Genomic DNA, 20,600 nt, shown 5'->3' with positions numbered 1-20,600 from the left:
GAAACCGCTAGAACATTACTTGTTTCTAGGAATATTCCAAAGAAGTTTTGGGCCGAAGCCGTTCTAACTTCCACTTATATAATCAATAGAATGCCTTCTTCTAAATTAAAAAATGCTTCTCCCTATGAAAAGCTCTTTAAAATTCCACCCGATTTCAATCGTTTTCGTATTTTTGGTTGCAAATGTTTTGTCCTATTACATAAAAGGGATAAGTTGTCTCCAAAACAATTGAATGTATTTTTTTAGGATATGGTGAAAATAAAAAAGGGTATAGATGTTATGACTTTAAGAATGATAAACTATATGTTTCAAAAGATGTAACATTTCTAGAAGAAGAGAACGGTTTTGATAAAATAGAAGAAACAAATGAAATTGATTACATATTCTTACATGATCTTATCGATGACATACAAGAAGATTTTCTTGAAAACATAGAAGATACACGTGAGGTGTCCCATCTTGATATAACACCCTCGAATGATAGTGATACAAATATAAATGTTTACTCAAGAAGAAATCAAGAAAATCCTATTAGTGCCCTCGAAAAATACTCTCAAATTTCTGAATCTTCTGAGGAACCACAAGTTAGGCATTCTTCTAGAATATCAATACCCTCAAATAGGTTTGTATCCTATGATTCCTTAACCCCCAACTATCGGGCGTGTTTAATAACCCTACATTCTTATTTTGAACCTGCTCACTATAATCAAGCTAAATCTATACCACATTGGGTTGAAGCAATGCAAGTTAAACTAAATGCATTAAAAAAGGTTAATACTTGGGAAATAGTTAATCTACCCTCACACAAAAAACCTATTGGGTGTCGATGGGTCTTCAAAGTTAAAACTAAAAGCGATGGCTCTTTGGAACGATATAAAGCTAGATTAGTCGCTAAGGGATAGTCCCAAGAATATGACATTGATTATGAAGAAACATTCACTCCCGTAGCTCGAATGACCAGTGTCAGGACCCTAATAGCTGTCGCATCAACCAAAAAATGGCCTATCTATCAACTTGACGTAAAAAATGTTTTTTTAAATGGAAGTTTAAGTGAAGAAGTTTACATGGATCTGCCACCCGGAATTAATATTAAGCAAGGTCAAACACTTCAGCTTTTGAAGGCATTGTATGGCCTTAAACAAGCTCCTAAGGCTTGGTATGATCGTTTCAGTGATATCATGATAAAATTAGGATTTCACTCTTATTATACTGACACTGCTCTTTTTGTCAAAAATGCAGGTACTAGTATTGTAATATTGTTGCTTTATGTTGATGATATGATTATCACTGAGAATGATCAAAATAGTATTATTGATGTTAAAAATATGTTAAAAAATAATTTTGATATGTCTGATTTAGGTTTTCTTAGATATTTTCTTGGAATTGAAGTTGCATATTCTTCTCGAGGATATATTTTATCACAGATGAAGCTTGCTGCAGATGTCTGCTCTAAGTCTGGGATTTCTGATAACAAGAAAGTAGAGACTCCCGAGGTTATTAATGCCAAATTACGGTTGGAGGATGGGGTTCTTCTGGAAGACCCCACACCCTACAGACAATTCATTGGGTCTCTCACCTATTTAACCATCACCAAACCAGATATCGCCCATGCGGTTCATTCAGTTAGCCAATTTCAGCATGCTCCTACCACTGTGCATATGAGTGTTGTTCTCCGAATTATTCGCTACATTCGGAATACCATCAATAAAGGGCTATTTTTATCCTCCTCTTCTTTCTTGAATCTTCTTGCTTATACTGATGCAGATTGAAGAGGTAATCCCAATGGTCGAGTCTCAACTACTGGTTTTTGTGTCTTTTTAGGGGACTCTTTCATTGCCTGGCGATGCAAGAAGCAGCAGAAAGTTTCACTATCATCCACTGAAGCTGAGTATCGGGCTATGACAACCACGACAATGAAACTTGTATGGCTTCGCAGTCTGCTTAAAGACATGGGGGTTGATATTACCGAAGCCTCAAAATTATGCTGCGACAACAAGAGTGCCATCTATATTGTGAGCAATCATACCTTCCATGAGCGTACAAAACATATCGAAATGGATTGCCACTATGTTCGTGACGAATTCTTACGAGGGACCATTGCTCTACAGTATGTCACTTCATAATATCAGTTGACAGACTTGTTCACTAAAGCTCTTCCGGCTCCTCACTTCATGTTTCTTCTTGGCAAACTTTCCGTCATTTCCCCGTAAAGTTTGAGGGGGGGGGGTGTTAAAATGTACCTCTTATATATATATTATATATATTACATAAATACCCGATAGGGGTATTTTTGTAATTTCACATAGTTATTTTAGAAAACAACTATTTTTCAGTTTTGATAAAATGTAAATTTCTTTTTTATTTTTGTTTTTTGTTTTTTGTATTTTTTGAGGCTCAAAAGGGGCTCCAACCATAGAGTCGTTGGAGCCCCCAACGGTCACAAATGTGACCGTTGGGGGCTCCCAACGACTCTATGGGAGCCCCCTTTTGGGCTCTCCTTTTGAGGCCCTTGGCCTTCTTTTCTCTCCTCTCCCTCTTGTATAAATAGGGGTGAACCCCTTGTATATTTTTTCATGCTTGAGAGATCTCTCTCTTCTTAATAAGAGGCTTTTTATATTGTTGCCTTCTTAAAGGCTTGTGCTTGTATTGTCCCTTAGTGGGCTTGTGATAGTCTCTTTTATTCATTGTTGTAAGTGCTTATAAGCACTCTTTATATTTTCGCAATATCTCATTACAGAGACCTTTGCCTCAGTTGCTTGAATGACCCTTATATCTATACCATCAATTAAAAAATGGCCTATATTTCAAATGTATGTAAAAAATGCCTTTTTGAATGGTAATTTAGATGAAGAGGTCTATATGGATTCTCCACCAGGTTTGAGTTTAGCACTTGGAAAAACTCTTAGATTACGAAAAGCCTTGTATGGATTAAAACACGCTCCCAAAGCTTGGTTTGATAGATTTAGTAATCTAATGTCTCAACTTCATTTTAAGTCTTGTTTTACTGACATTGCATTGTTTGTTAAGTCTTCCAATGCAGGGATGGTCATACTGCTACTCTACGTGGATGATATGATAATCACAGGATGTAATAAATAGAGAGTAAATCTGATGCAGAGCAGGATCGGGTCCGATCCTACAGAGTGACCCAGGCTGACGCCAATGGGATGGTGGATCCAACCGCGAGCGAAGGTCTGAAGCATGCACATGCACGTCCACATCGTTCCATCTCGACAACGTTTCAGCATGTCATCAGCATCGAGTTTGTCTCGGGTCCAGGGACTGGACCCGAGTTTCGGATCCGTTAGCAACCTATTAATACCCTGTTTAGGGTTGCGTGAAAGGGGGGGACGAATTTTCTGCAGCAGGCTTTACTTTCCTTCTGTTTTCGTTAATTTGATTTTTTCTCTGTCACGTCAGTTTTTGCAGCAGTCCTTTATTTTTTTTTGTCATTGCTTCATTTCTTTCCTATTGTTTATTTCCATTGTTGATTTCAGTTTCACGTCAGCTTTGGCAGCATCCTTTTGGGCATCTGCATTTATGTTCTTTTGTTTTATTGCCAGTCATTACAACAGTTTTCAGTCTCTTTTTGCAAGTTACGTTGCCTTGATTCATTGTAGCCTTTCTCCATCAATTGATCGAATCGATTGATCTGATCCCTTACGTCAGCATTTCCATTAAGTTATTTGTGGCTGCTCGACTGGCTGTGCATTGGAAGACCAGCATCAACGTCCATCCATAGCGTGACTCTGTCCCTCATTGTTTCAAAGAGCATCAACATCGACAACCATTAAGCGAAAGCGTTTTGGCTTCTTTCGCTGCATCAAAATGGTATCAGAGCTCAACCCCTCCTTCGTCAATGGCATGTCGCAAGAAGCGAGGGACGGACCTACAAGTGGAAAGACGCGAGAGACACCCGACAACGAAGATCCAATGATGCGACGAATGGACATGTTGACAAAGATCCAGGAAGATCTGCTACTCCTAGACAAGGAGGTAGCCGGTCCGTCGAAGCGTATGGATGGATGCGAAGAACGGCTCGAGGCCATCGAGTCTTCCAGGGAGATGCACACAACGTCCATGTTGAACACGAGTGGTGGATTAGGCGTCGATGTTGTTGGTCTCATGGATTTAAGAGCAACCGATCCAGTCCGGCCAACCTTCCACCGACCTGCCGTGCGACTGGATGGCGTCAAAGTGAGCCTGCACAGGGATGCTGGCCCACCTATCCTTCCAAGACCGACTGTCTCCGTGTCAGCTGGTCAACCTCCATTTTCGACATCGAATCCCACGGAGGATGGCCACCTCTCGAAGGGGACGATCGGCGATGGAACCTCTGTAGTCGGTCCGAGTTGTTCGACGGATCATCACTTGGAGATTGACACTCATGTTGGAGGTGCTAATGACATTGCTTTGCTCACCCTAACAAACAACTTAGTATAATTATGTGTGGGGATGACAAGATTATCAAGGTGTGGGAAGCAGCTATTGGTGCTAAACAGTTTACATTTGAGGGTCATGAAGCTCTTGTCCATTCAGTATGTCCTCATGATCAGGAAAATGTTCAATTTACCTTGTCCACTCTTCTTGATGGGAAGATCGAGGCATGGTGGTATGACAACATGGGTTCTAGAATTGAACATGATGCACTTGGTTGCTGGTATACCATAATAGCCTATAGAGTTTTTGTGTACAAGATCCTGAACGGGGATTTCTCTATGAACAGTGAGCAGAGCCACTATGCATCCGGGGCAGATATAGTGAAGTTTCCAGAAGGTGGTCCAGTTTTTTGTAAGCATGCTTGTATTGTTGGTATTCTAGCCAGACCCCTAAGACCGCGTGCTAGAGGGACAAAAATTCAGCTTGTGCTTCCACGGGGTGCCATAGCAGATGACATAGATGGTCAATTTCAAAACCGATCTACAGGCTTTGATTTGGAGTCGTCCAGGAATATCGATACATGTTGCCTATCGTCAATGTGTCTGATTTATATGCTTACTGTGGAGACAACAAGTTGCTAGAGCCGACTGCTTCCCAACCAGGGGAGAATGATGCAGAGCAGGACCGGGTCCGATCCCTATAGAGTGACCCAGGCCGACGCCAATGGGATGGTGGATCCAACCGCGAGAAAAGTCTGAAGCATGCACACGTACATCCACATCGTTCCATCTCGACACGTTTCAACATGTCATCAACATCGAGTTTGTCTTGGGTCCAGGGACTGGACCCGAGATCTAGATCCGTTAGCAACCTATTAATACCCTGTTTAAGGTTGCGTGAAGGGGGGGATGAATTTTTTGCAGCAGCCTTTCCTTTCCTTGTGTTTTCGTTAATTTGATTTTTTCTCTGTCACGTCAGTTTTTGCAGCAGTCCTTTATTTCTTTTTGTCATTGCTTCCTTTCTTTCCTATTGTTTATTCCCATTGCTGGTTTCAGTTTCACGTCAGCTTTGGTAGCAGCCTTTTGGGCATCTGCATTTATGTTCTTTTGAGAATATCTTTACTGTTTGTTAACCAGTTAGATCTTCATGATAAATAATTGCTGAATCAAAATCCAATCAGGCTAAAAAGATCGAAATCATAGCTGACCTGTTTTTCTTTTTCTATTCCGAGTCATGACCCATAGACCTGTATCCAGCAAATTTGGATGTGATGTTTGGAGCCCAACTAGGATCCAGTTTATTGACACCACTACTTCCTGGATCCTCCCACCATGTGTTTTTGTCTATTTCAAATGCTAGTTACTGTATCTTGTTTGGTACCTTCACTTGTTCTTCTCTAACTCTTAACATCTGCCGTGCATTTTTTATGGATAAATTTATTACAATGTCTCTCTTGTTGGGTTAAACATGAATAACCTTGATGTCCATGTAGGCTCTTTTTATCATGATTGGATGGTGGCAAATTGACCACTCTTTGAAAGTGTGGTTCAAAAGCTGGTCTTTGTGGATATCTGCTTTTGTAAAAAGTATGATTTTGGCTCAAAAGTTGGTCTTATCATGAGAAATCTGAGAAATCGTGTTCTCATTCTTGCTCGTGTCACACACATATAGTGTAGTAGGATGTCCTGTTGGGTATCAATAGGATCTGTGGAACCTGAATGTTTGAAATGGTAGATAAAAAGATTTTTTGGTCCAAATCAAACTGAGGTGCATAGGTTGGTGAGTATGAAAAGTGCAAAGTTTGGTGACATACTGAACTAAGCTTGAAACTAAAGTAGGCTTTTTCATCTTTTCCAAGCACATGCAACAACTCCTGTAGCCTGACCCTAGCAACCAGAACATTGTAATGAAATGGTGATCTTCCACAAAAGCACGAGAAACCTTAAAAAAATGTATCTATTGGAGACACCTCAAGCACAACCCATAAAAGAGTAAAAATGGAAGAACACACTAAAATAATAAATATTTATTTCTTCACAAGAGATGCTTAAAAAGCATTGAGATACAAAGGAGGGGGTCACCCATATATATACAAGAGAAGAGTGAGGTGGGAAGAGCTCTTCCTAAGAGTAGTCAGACCTAGTGCAACGGCTCTATTTGTAGTCGTGACCAATGACTATAAAAATGGTCAAGATCTAACTAGATCTTGACCAACTAGTTCAAAATGAACTAGAAAAGAAAAAAAAGAAAAAATAAAAGAAAAAAAAGAAAAAATAAAAGGAATAAAAAATATATTTATATATTATATTATTATTGTATTAATATATATATATATATTATATATGTATTACATGTTACATTTTAACACTCCCCTTCAAACTTACGGTACAATGAACGAAAGTTTGTTCAAGAGGAAGTGAAATCTGGGAGCAGCGAAAGGTTTGTTGAAGAAGTTTGCTAATTAATACTCTGATGTAACATATGGCAGATCAATGGTCTCATGTAGATATTCCTCTCTGAGATAGTGATAGTTCATCTCAATATGTTTGGTGTTTTCATGAAATGTTCTGTTGCTTGCAATATAGATCACACTCTTGTTGTTACAGTACATTTATGAAGCTTGTGTTGCTTCATCTCCCATGTCAGCAAGCAGACGTTTGAGTCAAACTACTTCTATGGTCGTGGTTGCCATGACTCATTATTCAACTTAAGTGGACAAGAGAGAGACCTTTTACTGCTTTTTGTACTGCCACAAAATTAAGGATTCACCTAAAAAAATACAAAAATCAGTAATTGAGTGTCGATTATTGGGATCACATCTCCACTCATTATCAATATAGACAATTAAATCTAACGAAGAGGAAGCATACAATAAGAGGCCTCGTGAAAGAGTGGACTTTATGTATCTAATAATACGTAAAACGACTCCCATGTGAACAGAGATGGGAGCATGCTGAAACTGACTAGCTATGTGTTAAGCGTGTACTATGTCTGGTATGATAATGGAAAGATAGGAAAGTGCTCCTATAAGTTGTCTATAAGAAGTAGGATCTTCAAGATGTTCTCCATCATCAATTTTCATCTTAACGTGAACAACTTCTAGAGTGTCCACTTTCTTATCATCTCTAAGTCTAGATCTGAAAATAATATAAAAAACAAATTTAGATTGAGATATCAAATACCCTCGAGGAGAATAAGCAACTTCAATTCCTAAGAAATATCTCGATAAACCTAAATCAGTCATTTCAAAATGAGTTTTAAGAAGCTTTTTAGTGTTTTCAACTTTCTGTTTGTCGCCTTCGGTGATGATCATGTCATCCACATAGATAAGAATAATAATAATCCCTACATCAGAATTCTTAATAAACAAAGCAGTGCCAGTCAAATAAGATTGAAAACCAATATCAATCATGACTAAATTTATCGTACCAGGCTTTTGGTGTTTGTTTAAGACCATAAAGAGCTTTTTCTAAACGAAGAACTTTACTCTTAGGGCTACTAATACCATGTGGAACTTCCATTTACACTTCTTAAACTAAATTTCCATTGAAAAAAACATTTTTGACATCCATTTGAAATATGAATCATTTTCTAATGGAGGCCAAAGCTATTAATGTTCTTACAATGGTCATACGAGCAACTGAAGCAAAAGTTTCTTTATAATGCCATACTCTTGGTCATACTTTTTGGCCACTAATCGAGCTTTATACCTTTCAAGAGTTTCATCATTCTTGGTTTTGACTTTGTAGACCCATCGACAACCTATAGGTTTCTTACCTGGAGGAATATCTTGAATGGACCAAGTGTTAGCCTTTTCTAATGCGTTCAATTCTCTTTTCATGGCTTATACCCATTCTATATGTTTTTTGGCTTGAAAATAGGATGACAATTTTATGTATGATTGTATTAATGTAATAACTGTCCTGTATGCGGGTAAAAAAGATTCTTATGACAATTTTTCTAGGAGGTCTAAAAATTCTGAATGACCTTCTGGTTGGTACGTCACAATATTTTTCTAATGCACATGGAAGATTTGACCCTCTACGTCTTGAATATTGTAGACTAACGTCCCTATGTGTTTGCTCTTCAGTATCATCATCGTGTTCAACAACACTAGGACTTTGATCATTGTCAAAGTCACATTCAAGATCCCATTCATTGGATTTTGAAGTCAAATCTACATCCAAACACTCTTAATATAAAATAATCAGGAGATAAGCTGACAAGTTTTTCAATTGGAGTTATGTTTTTCAAAGAAGAAGACGACATTCGATTAATAAAATAGGTAGCAGTTAGGGCAGCTTCTGCCCAAAACTCTTTAGAAACTTGATTTGCTATTAGTAAGGTCCTAGTAGTTTTCATGATGTGTTGATGTTTACGTTCGGCTAGGCCATTTTGTTGTGGTGTGCGTGGACACGACCTTTGGTGTGTAATGCCGCGTAAGTTAAGATAGTCTTTGAATTCTTTGGACAAATTCTCTCCCTGAATCAGTGCAAAAAATGAAAATATCATTTTGAAATTTATTTTTGACCATTTTATGAAATGTTTGAAAAATGTGAAAAAAACTCAGATTTGTACATAAGGAAGTAAATCCAAGTATGCTTAGAATAGTCATCGACAAAAATAACAAAATATGCATATCCACCTTTTGAAATAACTGGTGCAGGACCCCAAACATCCGAATGTATTAATTCAAGTGGTCTAGAGGAAACCAAAGTTCTATCATGAAATGATAATAAGGATACAATCATTTACAAGTAAAACTTTCAGAATTACAAAATTTTCCTAAACTTGAAAAATGTTGAATTTTAGACATACGAGGATGACCAAGTCTTTTGTACCATAAGTCCAACTCTAGTTTCTGAACATTATAACATAAAACATTCTTAGACAATTTCAAAAAATCCATGTAATAGAGTCCTCCTCTATGGCCTTCCTCAATCAGCTTCCCTGACTGACGATTCTGTATTAAACAACCATGAGAAGAGAATGAGATATTACACCCATAATCAGATATTTGAGAATCAGATAAGAGATTTAAATTCAGTTTAAGGATATATCTAACTTCTGGGATAATTTTTTTTTTGTTTTAAGAAGTTTTTTAAAATTTTCTATTCCTTGTATTTCAAGAGAGGTCCCATCAACTGTGAAAACTTTTGACACACTTGAGTTACTTTTAAGATATTCGAATAAGCTATTGACATTTGGGGTCATATGAAAAGAAGCACCAGAATCAAGGAGCTAAGGAAAGTTACTGAGATCGAAGAATGATAAAACAATTGCTCCAGTTAAGGCTTGAGTTGAGGAGGATGCTCCATTAAGAAGAGGTTGAAGAATTTTCATCAATTGAGCCATAAAAACCGGTGCATCTTGATCCTTTGATTATGATATGACTGATGCAACTTTCTTTTCGTCTCTTCTCTTGAGCTTAGGACATTGAGGCCTATAGTGCCCCAGTTCATGACAATGATGACAAATGATTTTTTTTCTTTTAAAATCACCGTCTTGTCTACCAAAGTGAGGATGCCTATAAGTGCGCATATAGTTATCCGGTCTAGACACAACTAGAACAGAGTCATTCAGTTTTGGAGTATTCTTTCTAAGTCTGTTTTCCTCCATAGTTAATTCTTCTATAGTTTCAATGATAGAGGAAACTTTTCCATGATGTAGAAGAGCCGATTTGGTCGAATCAAATTTCAGTCTTTAAACTATTTATAAATTGATAAAAATGTTTCATATCGAGTTGCTTTTGGCGAAGCTCGATATCTTCAGAAAAATGCTATTTTGGCTCAAGAAGAGCTAATTCCTCCCAAAGTTCGGGTAACTCATTGTAATATTCTCTAATAGTTTTGTCATTTTGAGTCATCGTCCAAACCTTGTCTTATAAATTGCACATATGTGCAATATCTTTGAGGAAATACCTATTTTTAAGATATTCTCAAGCTTTATCGACATGCTCAAATTTAGCAAGACTAGAGCATTTTTTAATGTCAATGCTATTAATTAGCCATGACATAATTTTGGTATGCCCTATTCTCCATTCTTTCCACATTTTCTCATAGGTTGCCAACGTCTTATTCTTCTCTCCTTTTGTGAGAGGTACTTCTTTGTCATTCTCAACTTTTGTGAGAATTAGTTTTGGTTCTGAATCGGAACCTCAACTATACTTCACAACCCTTTTCCCTAAATGTGGTGCTTCATGATTGAAGCCCACATTACATAGTTGGTGTCATTTAATTTCATGAGTATGATTGTTCCCTTGTGACTTACAGTGTACAGTTGCGTTTAGAGTCTGTTTTGCTTTTGTTGAGTCTGATGTAAGCTGCCCAGTTCAGGTGAATCAATACCCCGAAGGGGCAGCCCGTATACTTGAACTGTAATAGCCTGCGGGCAAAATTGTGAATGAAGTAAATGCGTTGAGCTTTCTTTTGTTCACCCTCGTTGTGATTGCTTCTTGTGATTGCAATTTCTCTCCCTCTATTCTCTCTTGCTCTCTTGCACTCTGATTACAAGCTTCCGCGACCGGCAAGCGAGCTGACGAGTAGGCTTGCGGCGGTAAGGAAGGACCGTCGCGCCGCGCTGGCCCATTGAAGGAAATAGGCCCGTGACAAATGGTACTAGAGCCCGTTCTCGTGCTGGGGAAGGGACTCCAGAGTCGGTGTCGACAGACACGCCGACAGGCTGCGATTTGTGAGCAAGACATCGTGGCGCCTTATCAACACTTGCGCAACACCAAAGGCAAGGCAGTTGCCGAAGCTGAGGAGATGGGTTCACCTCGGGGCCAAGAAGAGTTGGCTGCAACTGTTAACAAGCTGGTGGAAGATGTGATTTCGCATGATGAAGCGATTTCACGCGCATGTGAATCATTCAATGGATTGAATGATGTGGTGGCGAGCCTGCAAGAGCAGGTGAACTTACTAATGGGGCAGGTCACTTTATTGACGACTACAGTGACCGATCTTGAGTTGAGGAACCGTACGTTGCAGCAGACGGTCACCCTAAATGGCGGAAATGGTGAGAGACCATCAAGGATTGATGTACCTAGACCCGCAAAATTCAATGGTTCTCGTGACAGCAAGGCCATTGAGAACTTCTTGTTCCAAGTAGAAGACTACTTGAATATCCAAAATGTGACCCTCGAAGATATGAGGATCAAGGCTGCAGCGGCCTTACTTGATGGTGATGCTATCGCTTGGTGGAGGCGGAAGCGAAATGACATGGAGATGGGTCAATGTGTGATAGACACCTTTGATGACTTCAAAGTAGAGTTGCGCAACTACTTTATGCCAAGAAATGCGCAGAGACAGGCTTACCGGATGGTTCGTGGGCTCAAACATACTGGTTCGTTGCAAGACTATGTCAGAACGTTCCAGAAGCTTATGCTGGAGATACCTAACATGCCAGAAGACGACATGCTCAACTGGTTCATTGTGGGACTTCAACCATGGGCACAGTCTGAAGTGGAAAAGAGCAACCCCGTATTTTGGAAGATGCATATGTGGCGGCTGAGCGCTTAGTTGACACTCAGCGCAAGCCTTTCACCCCATCAACCAAAGTTGGGAAAAAACCTGACCACGGAGGCAAGAAGGATGAGCAGCGCAACGATAAAGGTGAGGCGTCGACACGCCATCAATCCGAAAAGAAACAGAACTACACAAAGCATAACAACAGCAACAAGGGTGCGGTTGTGACATGTTGGTTCTGTGGTGATAGACATATCGCCCGACAATGCCCAAAGCGCCTTGTAAAGGACGACGGGCAAGCCAATGCTGCACAGGAAGAATGCAGCGATACTGAATGCAGTGACACTGAGACCATGCAACTAAGGATGGGCGCCATGCGATCGATCAATGCAGCCAGAAGTTGTGCAGCTAAAAACATGCAGGTCAGTAAAGAACTCATGTACACTGAAGTTATTATGAATGAAAAGTCTACTTCAGCAATGATAGACTCCGGGGCCACACACAACTTTGTCTCGCGGGAAGAGGCAGAGCGGTTGGGCTTGAAGCATGGGCCAAAGCAGAGGATCATTAAAACGGTAACTCTGAGGCCAAGCCCATCCTTGGTGAAATAAGGGATGTGGCTATTCAAGTGGGAAGTTGGGTCGGTAAAGCCAACTTCTCTGTGGTGCCCCTGGACGATTTCAAGATGATTTTGGGTATGGAGTTTCTACGAAGCCAGAATGTTATGATGTTGCCAAAATTCAACACGCTGACGATCATGGAGTCAGACCTGTCCCACACAGTGCAGTGCCTTACGCAGAAATGCAAGTCTTCAGTATTGTCGGCAATGCAACTAAAGAAGGGTGTCAAGCATGGGGAGCAGACATTCTTAGTGGCAGTGCGCGCAGAGGAAGGGAAGGTGGAAGCAGCAGTGCCACCGACCCTAGCCCCACTATTGGAGGAGTTTCGGGGGGTGATGCCCCCGGAATTGCCAAAGCGTCTTCCGCCAAGACGCGAGGTCGACCACAAGATTGAGTTGACCCCGGGAGCGAAGCCTCTTGCAATGGTTCCATACCGTATGGGGCCAGCGGAGCTGAAGGAACTGCGCACACAGTTAGATGAGATGTTGGACGCAGGCATTGTTCGTCCATCAAAAGCCCCATTTGGTGCCCCGGTCCTTTTCCAGATGAAACATGATGGCTCTAAACGGTTATGTGTGGATTACCGTGCCTTGAATAAGATCACGGTGAAGAACAAGTACCCATTGCCATTGATAGCGGACTTGTTCGATCAGCTAGGCAGTGCCCGTATCTTTTCCAAGCTAGATCTGCGATCGGGTTACTGGCAAGTGAGGATTGCCGAAGGTGATGAGCCGAAAACAACTTGCGTCACCCGCTATGGTGCTTACGAATTTCTAGTAATGCCATTCGGGTTGACAAATGCTCCAGCCACTTTCACGACTTTAATGAACCAGATCTTCTACCCTTACTTAGACAAGTTTGTGGTAGTCTACCTGGATGATATCGTGATCTACAACAGCAACATGGAGGAACATGTCGAGCACTTGCGAACCGTGTTTCAGGTGCTGAAGGAGAATGACCTCTGTGTCAAACGAGAGAAGTGTCTCTTCGGGCAGGACGAGATCAGCTTCCTTGGCCACGTTGTGGGGCGTGGTGTGCTGTGTAAGGGCCATCCAGGAATGGGTTCCGCCAAGCAAAGTGCCAGAATTGCGGTCATTCCTCGGTTTGGCAAACTACTATCGACGTTTCATCGAAGGTTATTCCCTCATTGCTGCGCCCCTCACAGATTTGTTAAAGAAGAATCGAGTATGGCTCTGGATAGGAGCGTGCCAAGATGCCTTCTATGGCTTGAAGAAAGCCTTAGTGAGGGAGCCAGTGCTGCGACTGCCTGATCATTCGAGACTAGGGGTGGCAATTTCTGACACGACCCGCCAACCCGACCCGCCAACCCGCCTCTTAGGCGGGTTCGGGTTGGGCTTAAGCCAACCCGTTTAATAAACGGGTCGACCCGTGTAACCCGTTTATTAAACAGGTCGGGTTCGGGTTGGGGATATGCCAACCCGCCAACCCGGCTGACCCGTTTAATAAACGGGTTAGGCGGGTGGGTCGATCCGCCAACCCGTCAACCCGCCAACCCGACCCGTCAACCCGACCCGCCAACCTGCCAACCCGCCAACCCGACCCGCCAACCTGACCCACGAACCTGAAAACCCGTTTACCCGACCCAACCCATTTATTAAATGGGTTGGTGGGTCGTGTCGGGTTACCCGTTTATTAAACGGGTCGGGTTCGTGTTTGCCACAGCTGACCCGTTTAATAAACGGGTCGGGTTCAGGTTGAGGTATGCTGACACGCCAACCCGACCCGATTGCCACCCCTATTCGAGACCCTTTGAAGTCCACACTGATGCCTCAGACTTTGCCATTGGCGGAGTTATTATGCAAGATGGTCATCCAATCGCATATGAGAGTCACAAGCTGAAGGACGCAGAGAGGCGTTACACAGTGCACGAACGTGAGATGACCGCCATTGTGTATTGCCTCAGGATTTGGCGACACTACCTCTTGGGTGCTGAGTTTGTCGTCAAGACAGACAATGTGGCCACGAGCTATTTTCAGACGCAGAAGAAGTTAACGCCTAAGCAAGCTCGATGGCAGATGTTTTTGGCGGAGTTCGACTTTGCCTTGGAGTACAAGGTTGGAAAGACCAATGTTGTGGCAGATGCCCTGAGCCGTAGGGCTGAATTGGCAGCTGCGCGCGCGGAGCCTTCTGAAGTGCATTTGGAGGGCGCATTGCTGAGCCGCATCCGCGAAGACACGCAGCAGGATCCGACCGCACAACACCTTGTTTCTCTGGCGCAGGCAGGGAAGACTCGGCGATTCTGGCTACAAGATGGCCTCCTCGTCACAAAAGGGGGACGCATCTTTGTGCCGCGGTGGGGAAGCCTCCGCCGAGAACTGCTTAAGGAGTGCCATGATACACTATGGGCCGGCCATCCTAGTCATGAGCGGACCTTAGCACTCCTTGAGCGCAGCTACTATTGGCCGCAGATGAGAGACGACGTTGAGGGGTATGTGCGGACATGCCTCATCTGCCAGCAAGATAAGGGGACAAACCAGAAGGCTGCCGGTCTCCTTGAGCCTCTACCAATTCCAGAACGTCCTTGGGATAGCATCTCCATGGACTTTATTGTTAGTCTGCCGAAGGTAGAGGGCCTCAGTTCTATTTTGGTTGTGGTGGATCATTTCTCAAAGTATGCCACCTTCATCTCAGCTTCCAAGGAGTGCCCTGCAGAGAAGACTGCAGAGTTGTTCGTAAAGCATGTGGTGAAGCACTGGGGCATACCAAAGAGCATTGTGAGTGATCGCGATGCTCGCTTCACGGGCAAGTTCTGGCGTGAAGTATTTCGGCTACTTGGCTCTGAGTTGCTGTTTTCGACAAGCTTCCATCCGCAGACAGATGGGCAGACAAAGCGTATCAACGGGATACTGGAGCAGTACCTTAGGCACTTTGTTAGTGCCAATCAGAAAAATTGGGTGAAGCTTCTTGATGTGACTCAGTTTTGTTATAATCTGCAGAAGAGCGAGTCTTCAGGCCACAGTCCGTTCGAGATAGCCACGGGGCAGCAACCACTGACCCCGCACACGCTTGCCGCACAAGAAAAGGGAAGGCCATCCTTCGCCTATCAGTTTGTTCGCGACTGGCACGAGCAGAATGAGTTGGCGAAGGCATTCTTACACAAAGCGGCAAAGAGAATGAAGAAGTGGGCGGATAAACACCGTCGGCCCGCAGGGTTCCAAGTTGGGGACCAAGTGTTGGTGAAGTTATATCCTGGTCGCACATGCATCTTTCGCGGGCGGCACCGCGGACTACTCAAAAAGTATGAGGGACCCTTCACCATCACAAAGAAGGTGGGCAAGCTGGCATACAAGCTGGAGTTGCCCCCAGACTTCAAGGTGCACCCGGTGTTCTACGTGTGCAACCTCAAACAGTTTCATCCAGATGATGGAGACCCGGAACGCAGTGTGCCGCAACGCGCTCCCATCATGCAGAGGGCCCCGACAGCACAACGGGCCGAGAAGCACCTTAGTCAGCTCCTTCGCCACAAGGTCAACTACTTGGGACAAGCGAAGAAATACTTGGTGCAGTGGGAGGAAACAACAGAACCAACGTGGGAGCCTGCATTTCGAATGAACAGTCGCTACCCGGTTGAAGTCAGGGCTTACCACGAAACAGATGGCGCCGAGGACGGCGCATGATTTGAAGGGGGGAGCATGTTCCCTTGCGACTTACAGTGTACAGTTGCGCTTAGAGTCTGTTTTGCTTTTGTTGAGTCTGATGTAAGCTGCCCGGTTCAGGTGAATCAATACCCCGAAGGGGCAGCCCGTATACTTGAACTGTAATAGCCTGCGGGCAAAATTGTGAATGAAGTAAATGCGTTGAGCTTTCTTTTGTTCACCCTCGTTGTGATTGCTTCTTGTGATTGCAATTTCTCTCCCTCTATTCTCTCTTGCACTCTGATTACAAGCTTCCGCGACCGGCAAGCGAGCTGACAAGTAGGCTTGCGGCGGTAAGGAAGGACCGTCGCGCCGCGCTGGCCCATTGAAGGAAATAGGCCCGTGACAATGATGGTGATCTTATCATTGTCATTTATCTTTTACAAGGGTGTGAAAAAGAAAGAATAGATGAGAGAAGAAAAAGAAGAGAGAAAAAAATAAGAGAGGAAAAGAATGAGCACAATCATAAAATTTCGCAGCCAAGCTTCCTCTAAAGTCCTTTCCTTCTCTAAAATGATCCCTTAGTCACGCACAAGAGGATAAAACTCTTTGCAAGGGTAGCATGAAAAATGAGGCGGGAATCTTCAAGATCAAAAGTTTTTCAAGGCTCTGATACCATGTAATGAAATGGTAATCTTCTACAAAAGCACAAGAAACCTTAAAAAAATGTATCTATTGGAGACACCTCAAGCACAACCCATAAAAGAGTAAAAATGGAAGAACACACTAAAATAATAAATATTTATTTCTTCACAAGAGATGCTTAAAAAACATTGAGATATAAAAGAGGGGGTCACCCATATATATACAAGAGGAGAGTGAGGTGGGAAGAGCTCTTCCTAAGAGTCGTTGGACCTAGTCCAACGGCTCTATTTGTAGCCATTGGACCAACAACTATAAAAATGGTCAACTAGTTCAAAATGTACTAGAAAATAAAATAAAAAGAAAGAATAAAAGAAATAAAAAATTTATTTATATATTATATTATTATTTTATTAATATATATATATATATATTATATATGTATTACATGTTACATTTTAACAAATGTATTTAAGAAAATAAAGTTCTGTTTCCTCCTTTCCTCACAATGCGAAAAGAAAAGGAACATGATTTTAAGTGGTCAATTTTCTTCTAACACGTCACCGCATTACCAAAAAGGTGGCAGTTACCCTTTCCTCGTTCCTGTTGTTTTTAGTGCTCGTCGAATTTGGTCTACAGTAGCATGCCCCTGCTGAAGGAGGATGGAAAGAAATCCTAAGCAGATTTTATTTTGACTTCTTCAGTGGTTCTCTACATGTCACACATTTATACATAAGTGCTTAATGATGGTGTCAGCACATGTATCAGTCTCTGCTGGTGATTCTGCTTTCATAAGCTGGAGCATTTCTGTGCATGTATATTCATTGTATCTTGCTGAAATGCATAAACAATCATGCTGCTCATTCTTCCAGATATGGCATTCTAGTAAACCAAAGTGTAAAAATTTTATCTTTCGAACATTTAGAAGCCTGTGTGTCTGGTTGGACACGTTTGATGTGAAAATTTTGTATTATAATGAGTTTCACATTGTTGACCAACTTTTGGAGCTGCTTTTTTCTGTTAACATCATGGTAGTAAAATTGCTTCACAGGTAGGGGTTATAGGCCTTTGCATGGGTGGTGCGCTGTCCATTGCAAGTGCTGCTTTGGTTCCAGAAGTTGATGCTGCTGTGGCATTCTATGGTGTTCCTTCTTCAGAGCTTGCAGATCCCTCATTGGTTAAAGCCCCTGTCCAAGCACATTTTGGAGAGCTCGATAATTTTATTGGCTTCTCAGATGTTACAGTATGATCCTTTCTGTCGAGACTCTTTCCACAACTGCGGCATTTGCTTCTTCTCTTGAATTATATTTGGATCTTTTCCTTTCCTTTTCTCTGAGTAAGGCTGCTTATTGCATATTCATTTATTGAGGCTGTTTTTGTTTGCATAGATTTGTCAAGGGTAAGATAACTATTGATAAGAGAAAGGAAAGACTAGGAATTTTATTCAATTCCCTTAATTTCTCCTTTAATAGATGGATTCATTGAGCCGCCTAAGCGTATATGCATGTATTGACCTTAGGCAAAGTGGTTGTGGTGGGTCGAGTGATTTCTCAAGACGTGGTATATGCATGTGTTGACACTTTAGATTGTTTGTGCCCTTCTCTCTGGTGTCTACCATAAATTTTGCTGATTTCTCAGACCTATTGTAGGCTTTGGTCTGTATGAAGGTTTTAGCAGATATAATGAAATTTTACCTCACTGAGACACCTTATTTTATTATTATTTTTGTAATTCAGTTTTCGTACGACTGAGATCCTTATGTCTGCCTTTATGCATCAGACTCGAAGAGCTTTAGAGTTATCCATATTAGACTCGTAGTGATGCCAAATTCCATCCCATTTCCAGGATTCTTGGTCAAATCTCTCATTTCAGATAGGTTAGGACATCGGGAATTCCACAAATCCTTTTTGGCACCCTGTGGTGTCAATCTCTGAAACAGTGCCAAGGTGTAAATAGAGTAAACATGTGATTTGTTGAGTTTTGCACTGTGCTCAATAGGAAAGTGTAATATGTAGTTCATACACACGACAACTGAAGATGTTATTACCATGAGCGTGCGATGTTTGCATCTTGTAATTTGTTAATCTTGTGTATTTTTCAGGCTGCCAAGGCTCTAGAGGAAAAGCTCAAGTCAAGTGGAGTTCCTCATGAGGTTCATATTTATCCTGGCAATGGACACGCGTTCATGAATGCTTCTCCAGAAGGGATTGAAAGGAGGAAGAAAATGGGATTAACAGATCCAGATGATGCAGCAGTAGATCTTGCTTGGTCTCGCTTCAGGTCCTGGATGAAGAAGTACTTGTGTCCATGATTAAAGTTCTTTCTCAGTCTGTCAATGTGAACTAGTGTTACGATGAAGTTGGTGGTACTCTTTTCTATCCTTTTTGGTGTCCATGGTTTTTCTGTGGTATTACTGAGAACTCTGTAAAGCACCATCAGATATGGATTCTGGTGTGGCAATCTTATATTACATAAGTTTGGTGTTAGTGGTATCTTTGATAAGATCTTCTCAAATGTTACTACTAATTACTGGTCTAGTTTGACCATGAAATTAGTAGAATGAACTCGTGTTGGAAATTGATGATCATGGTTTTCCTTGAAAGTCTGCTGCTGTGCAGGGACGATGTTAATCATTGGTTCAACCCAACCAGGTAAGTACACGCCGTTGATTTTCAAGTTAGACATCTCGACCATGTATCTACTTAGTTGCCATAAGTCACGCTACTGAATAGATTTCTCTCCACAGACTCTTAGACTTGGTCCAGGCCAAACATGAGAAATGAATTTCTCCGTCAGCGAGAGAGTTTGGGCCATGTTTCGTTTCAATACGATGTGGGACTTTTGTAAGAGCAAGAACATGAGGACACTGTAAGGAAGACATGGTTTATGTGTTTCGGCCCCAACAATGTCTTACGTCTACGACTGTTCTTATCTCTCTCACTCACCAAATCATGGCGAGATAAGTTTTTATTAAATATAATTTTTTTAATATAATGGATTTGATCTCTATTTTGAGATCCAAAGAAACTTTCATTAGTTTTCATTTAGAATTACTTGTCTTTTACTCCAATCTCTTTCCTTTTCATTAGGGGTAAATTTGGTTTGTTGAGTCACATGTGATTCCAAATTAAATATGATTTGGAATCATATGAATCATAATCATGAGGCTCCATGTGATTCTGATTCTCATTTAAATGATAAAGCAACTCTCTCCGTTTCTCACCACTCATTTTCTCATGTTTGTTTAGCTGATCCCAATGAGATTCATTCTCTCATTTGCATGAGACCCAACCAAATATAACCTAGATCTTCTTGACTCCCTCATTAGTTGGGTTTCCAAAACTTCATCCTGCTCATGCAGTTGTCCTACTTCCTTTCCTTTCCCACAGCTGACTTTATTTTGAGTGACTCCAAAAACATCTTGACCGAGTCTTGATTTGGATCTTGGATCTGATACTGCAACAACTTTTATAGACTCACGAATTTAGCAGTTATATAAGTTCAACAAGAGTTGTTTCAATTACTCTCTCTACATTAAAAAAGTGTAATATTTTTGAATTTTAAATGTTTTTTCACATATTTGACCATGGATCATGATCTTCCAACGTATATGTAAAATTTTGTAGGGATTGAAAAATCAACAGCGCACAATGTGCCAAATTTTCAATCCTCAAGAAATCACATTTGTACATTGAGAAAGTACAATTCAAGAGTTAATTGTTACTATTTTGATCATGCTAGGGTTAGATTTGGTCAAAACCACCTCCCACTGTGGCTTTCAATTGGGGGATTCCTTACCCATGAGAGTACCAAACATTTTAGAGAGATGCAAACATGCTAAATGAGTTTTTTAGTTTTAGTTTTTTTTATTCTAACTGTACAGATGTGATCTATGTACT

General features: G+C 41.4%; 1 protein-coding gene across 1 annotated transcript in view; it reads left to right on the top strand.

The window, feature by feature from the left end:
* LOC149832019 (uncharacterized) overlaps positions 1-19,303 on the top strand; it is a 34,559-nt gene extending 15,256 nt beyond the window's left edge. The window contains exons 4-5 of the mRNA XM_090014267.1: positions 17,753-17,944; positions 18,803-19,303. Coding sequence (XP_089870393.1) covers positions 17,753-17,944; positions 18,803-19,012 — 402 coding nt within the window. The 3' untranslated portion in view covers positions 19,013-19,303. The remainder of the gene's footprint in view (positions 1-17,752; positions 17,945-18,802) is intronic.
* Positions 19,304-20,600: the final 1,297 nt, after the last annotated feature.

The sequence above is a fragment of the Nuphar pumila genome, chromosome 7, assembly GCF_984573655.1.
Source record: "Nuphar pumila chromosome 7, dmNupPumi1.hap1.1, whole genome shotgun sequence".
NCBI lineage: Eukaryota > Viridiplantae > Streptophyta > Magnoliopsida > Nymphaeales > Nymphaeaceae > Nuphar > Nuphar pumila.
The sequence above is the reverse complement of the archived record's forward strand: the minus strand, read 5'-3'. Positions and strand labels throughout refer to the sequence as shown.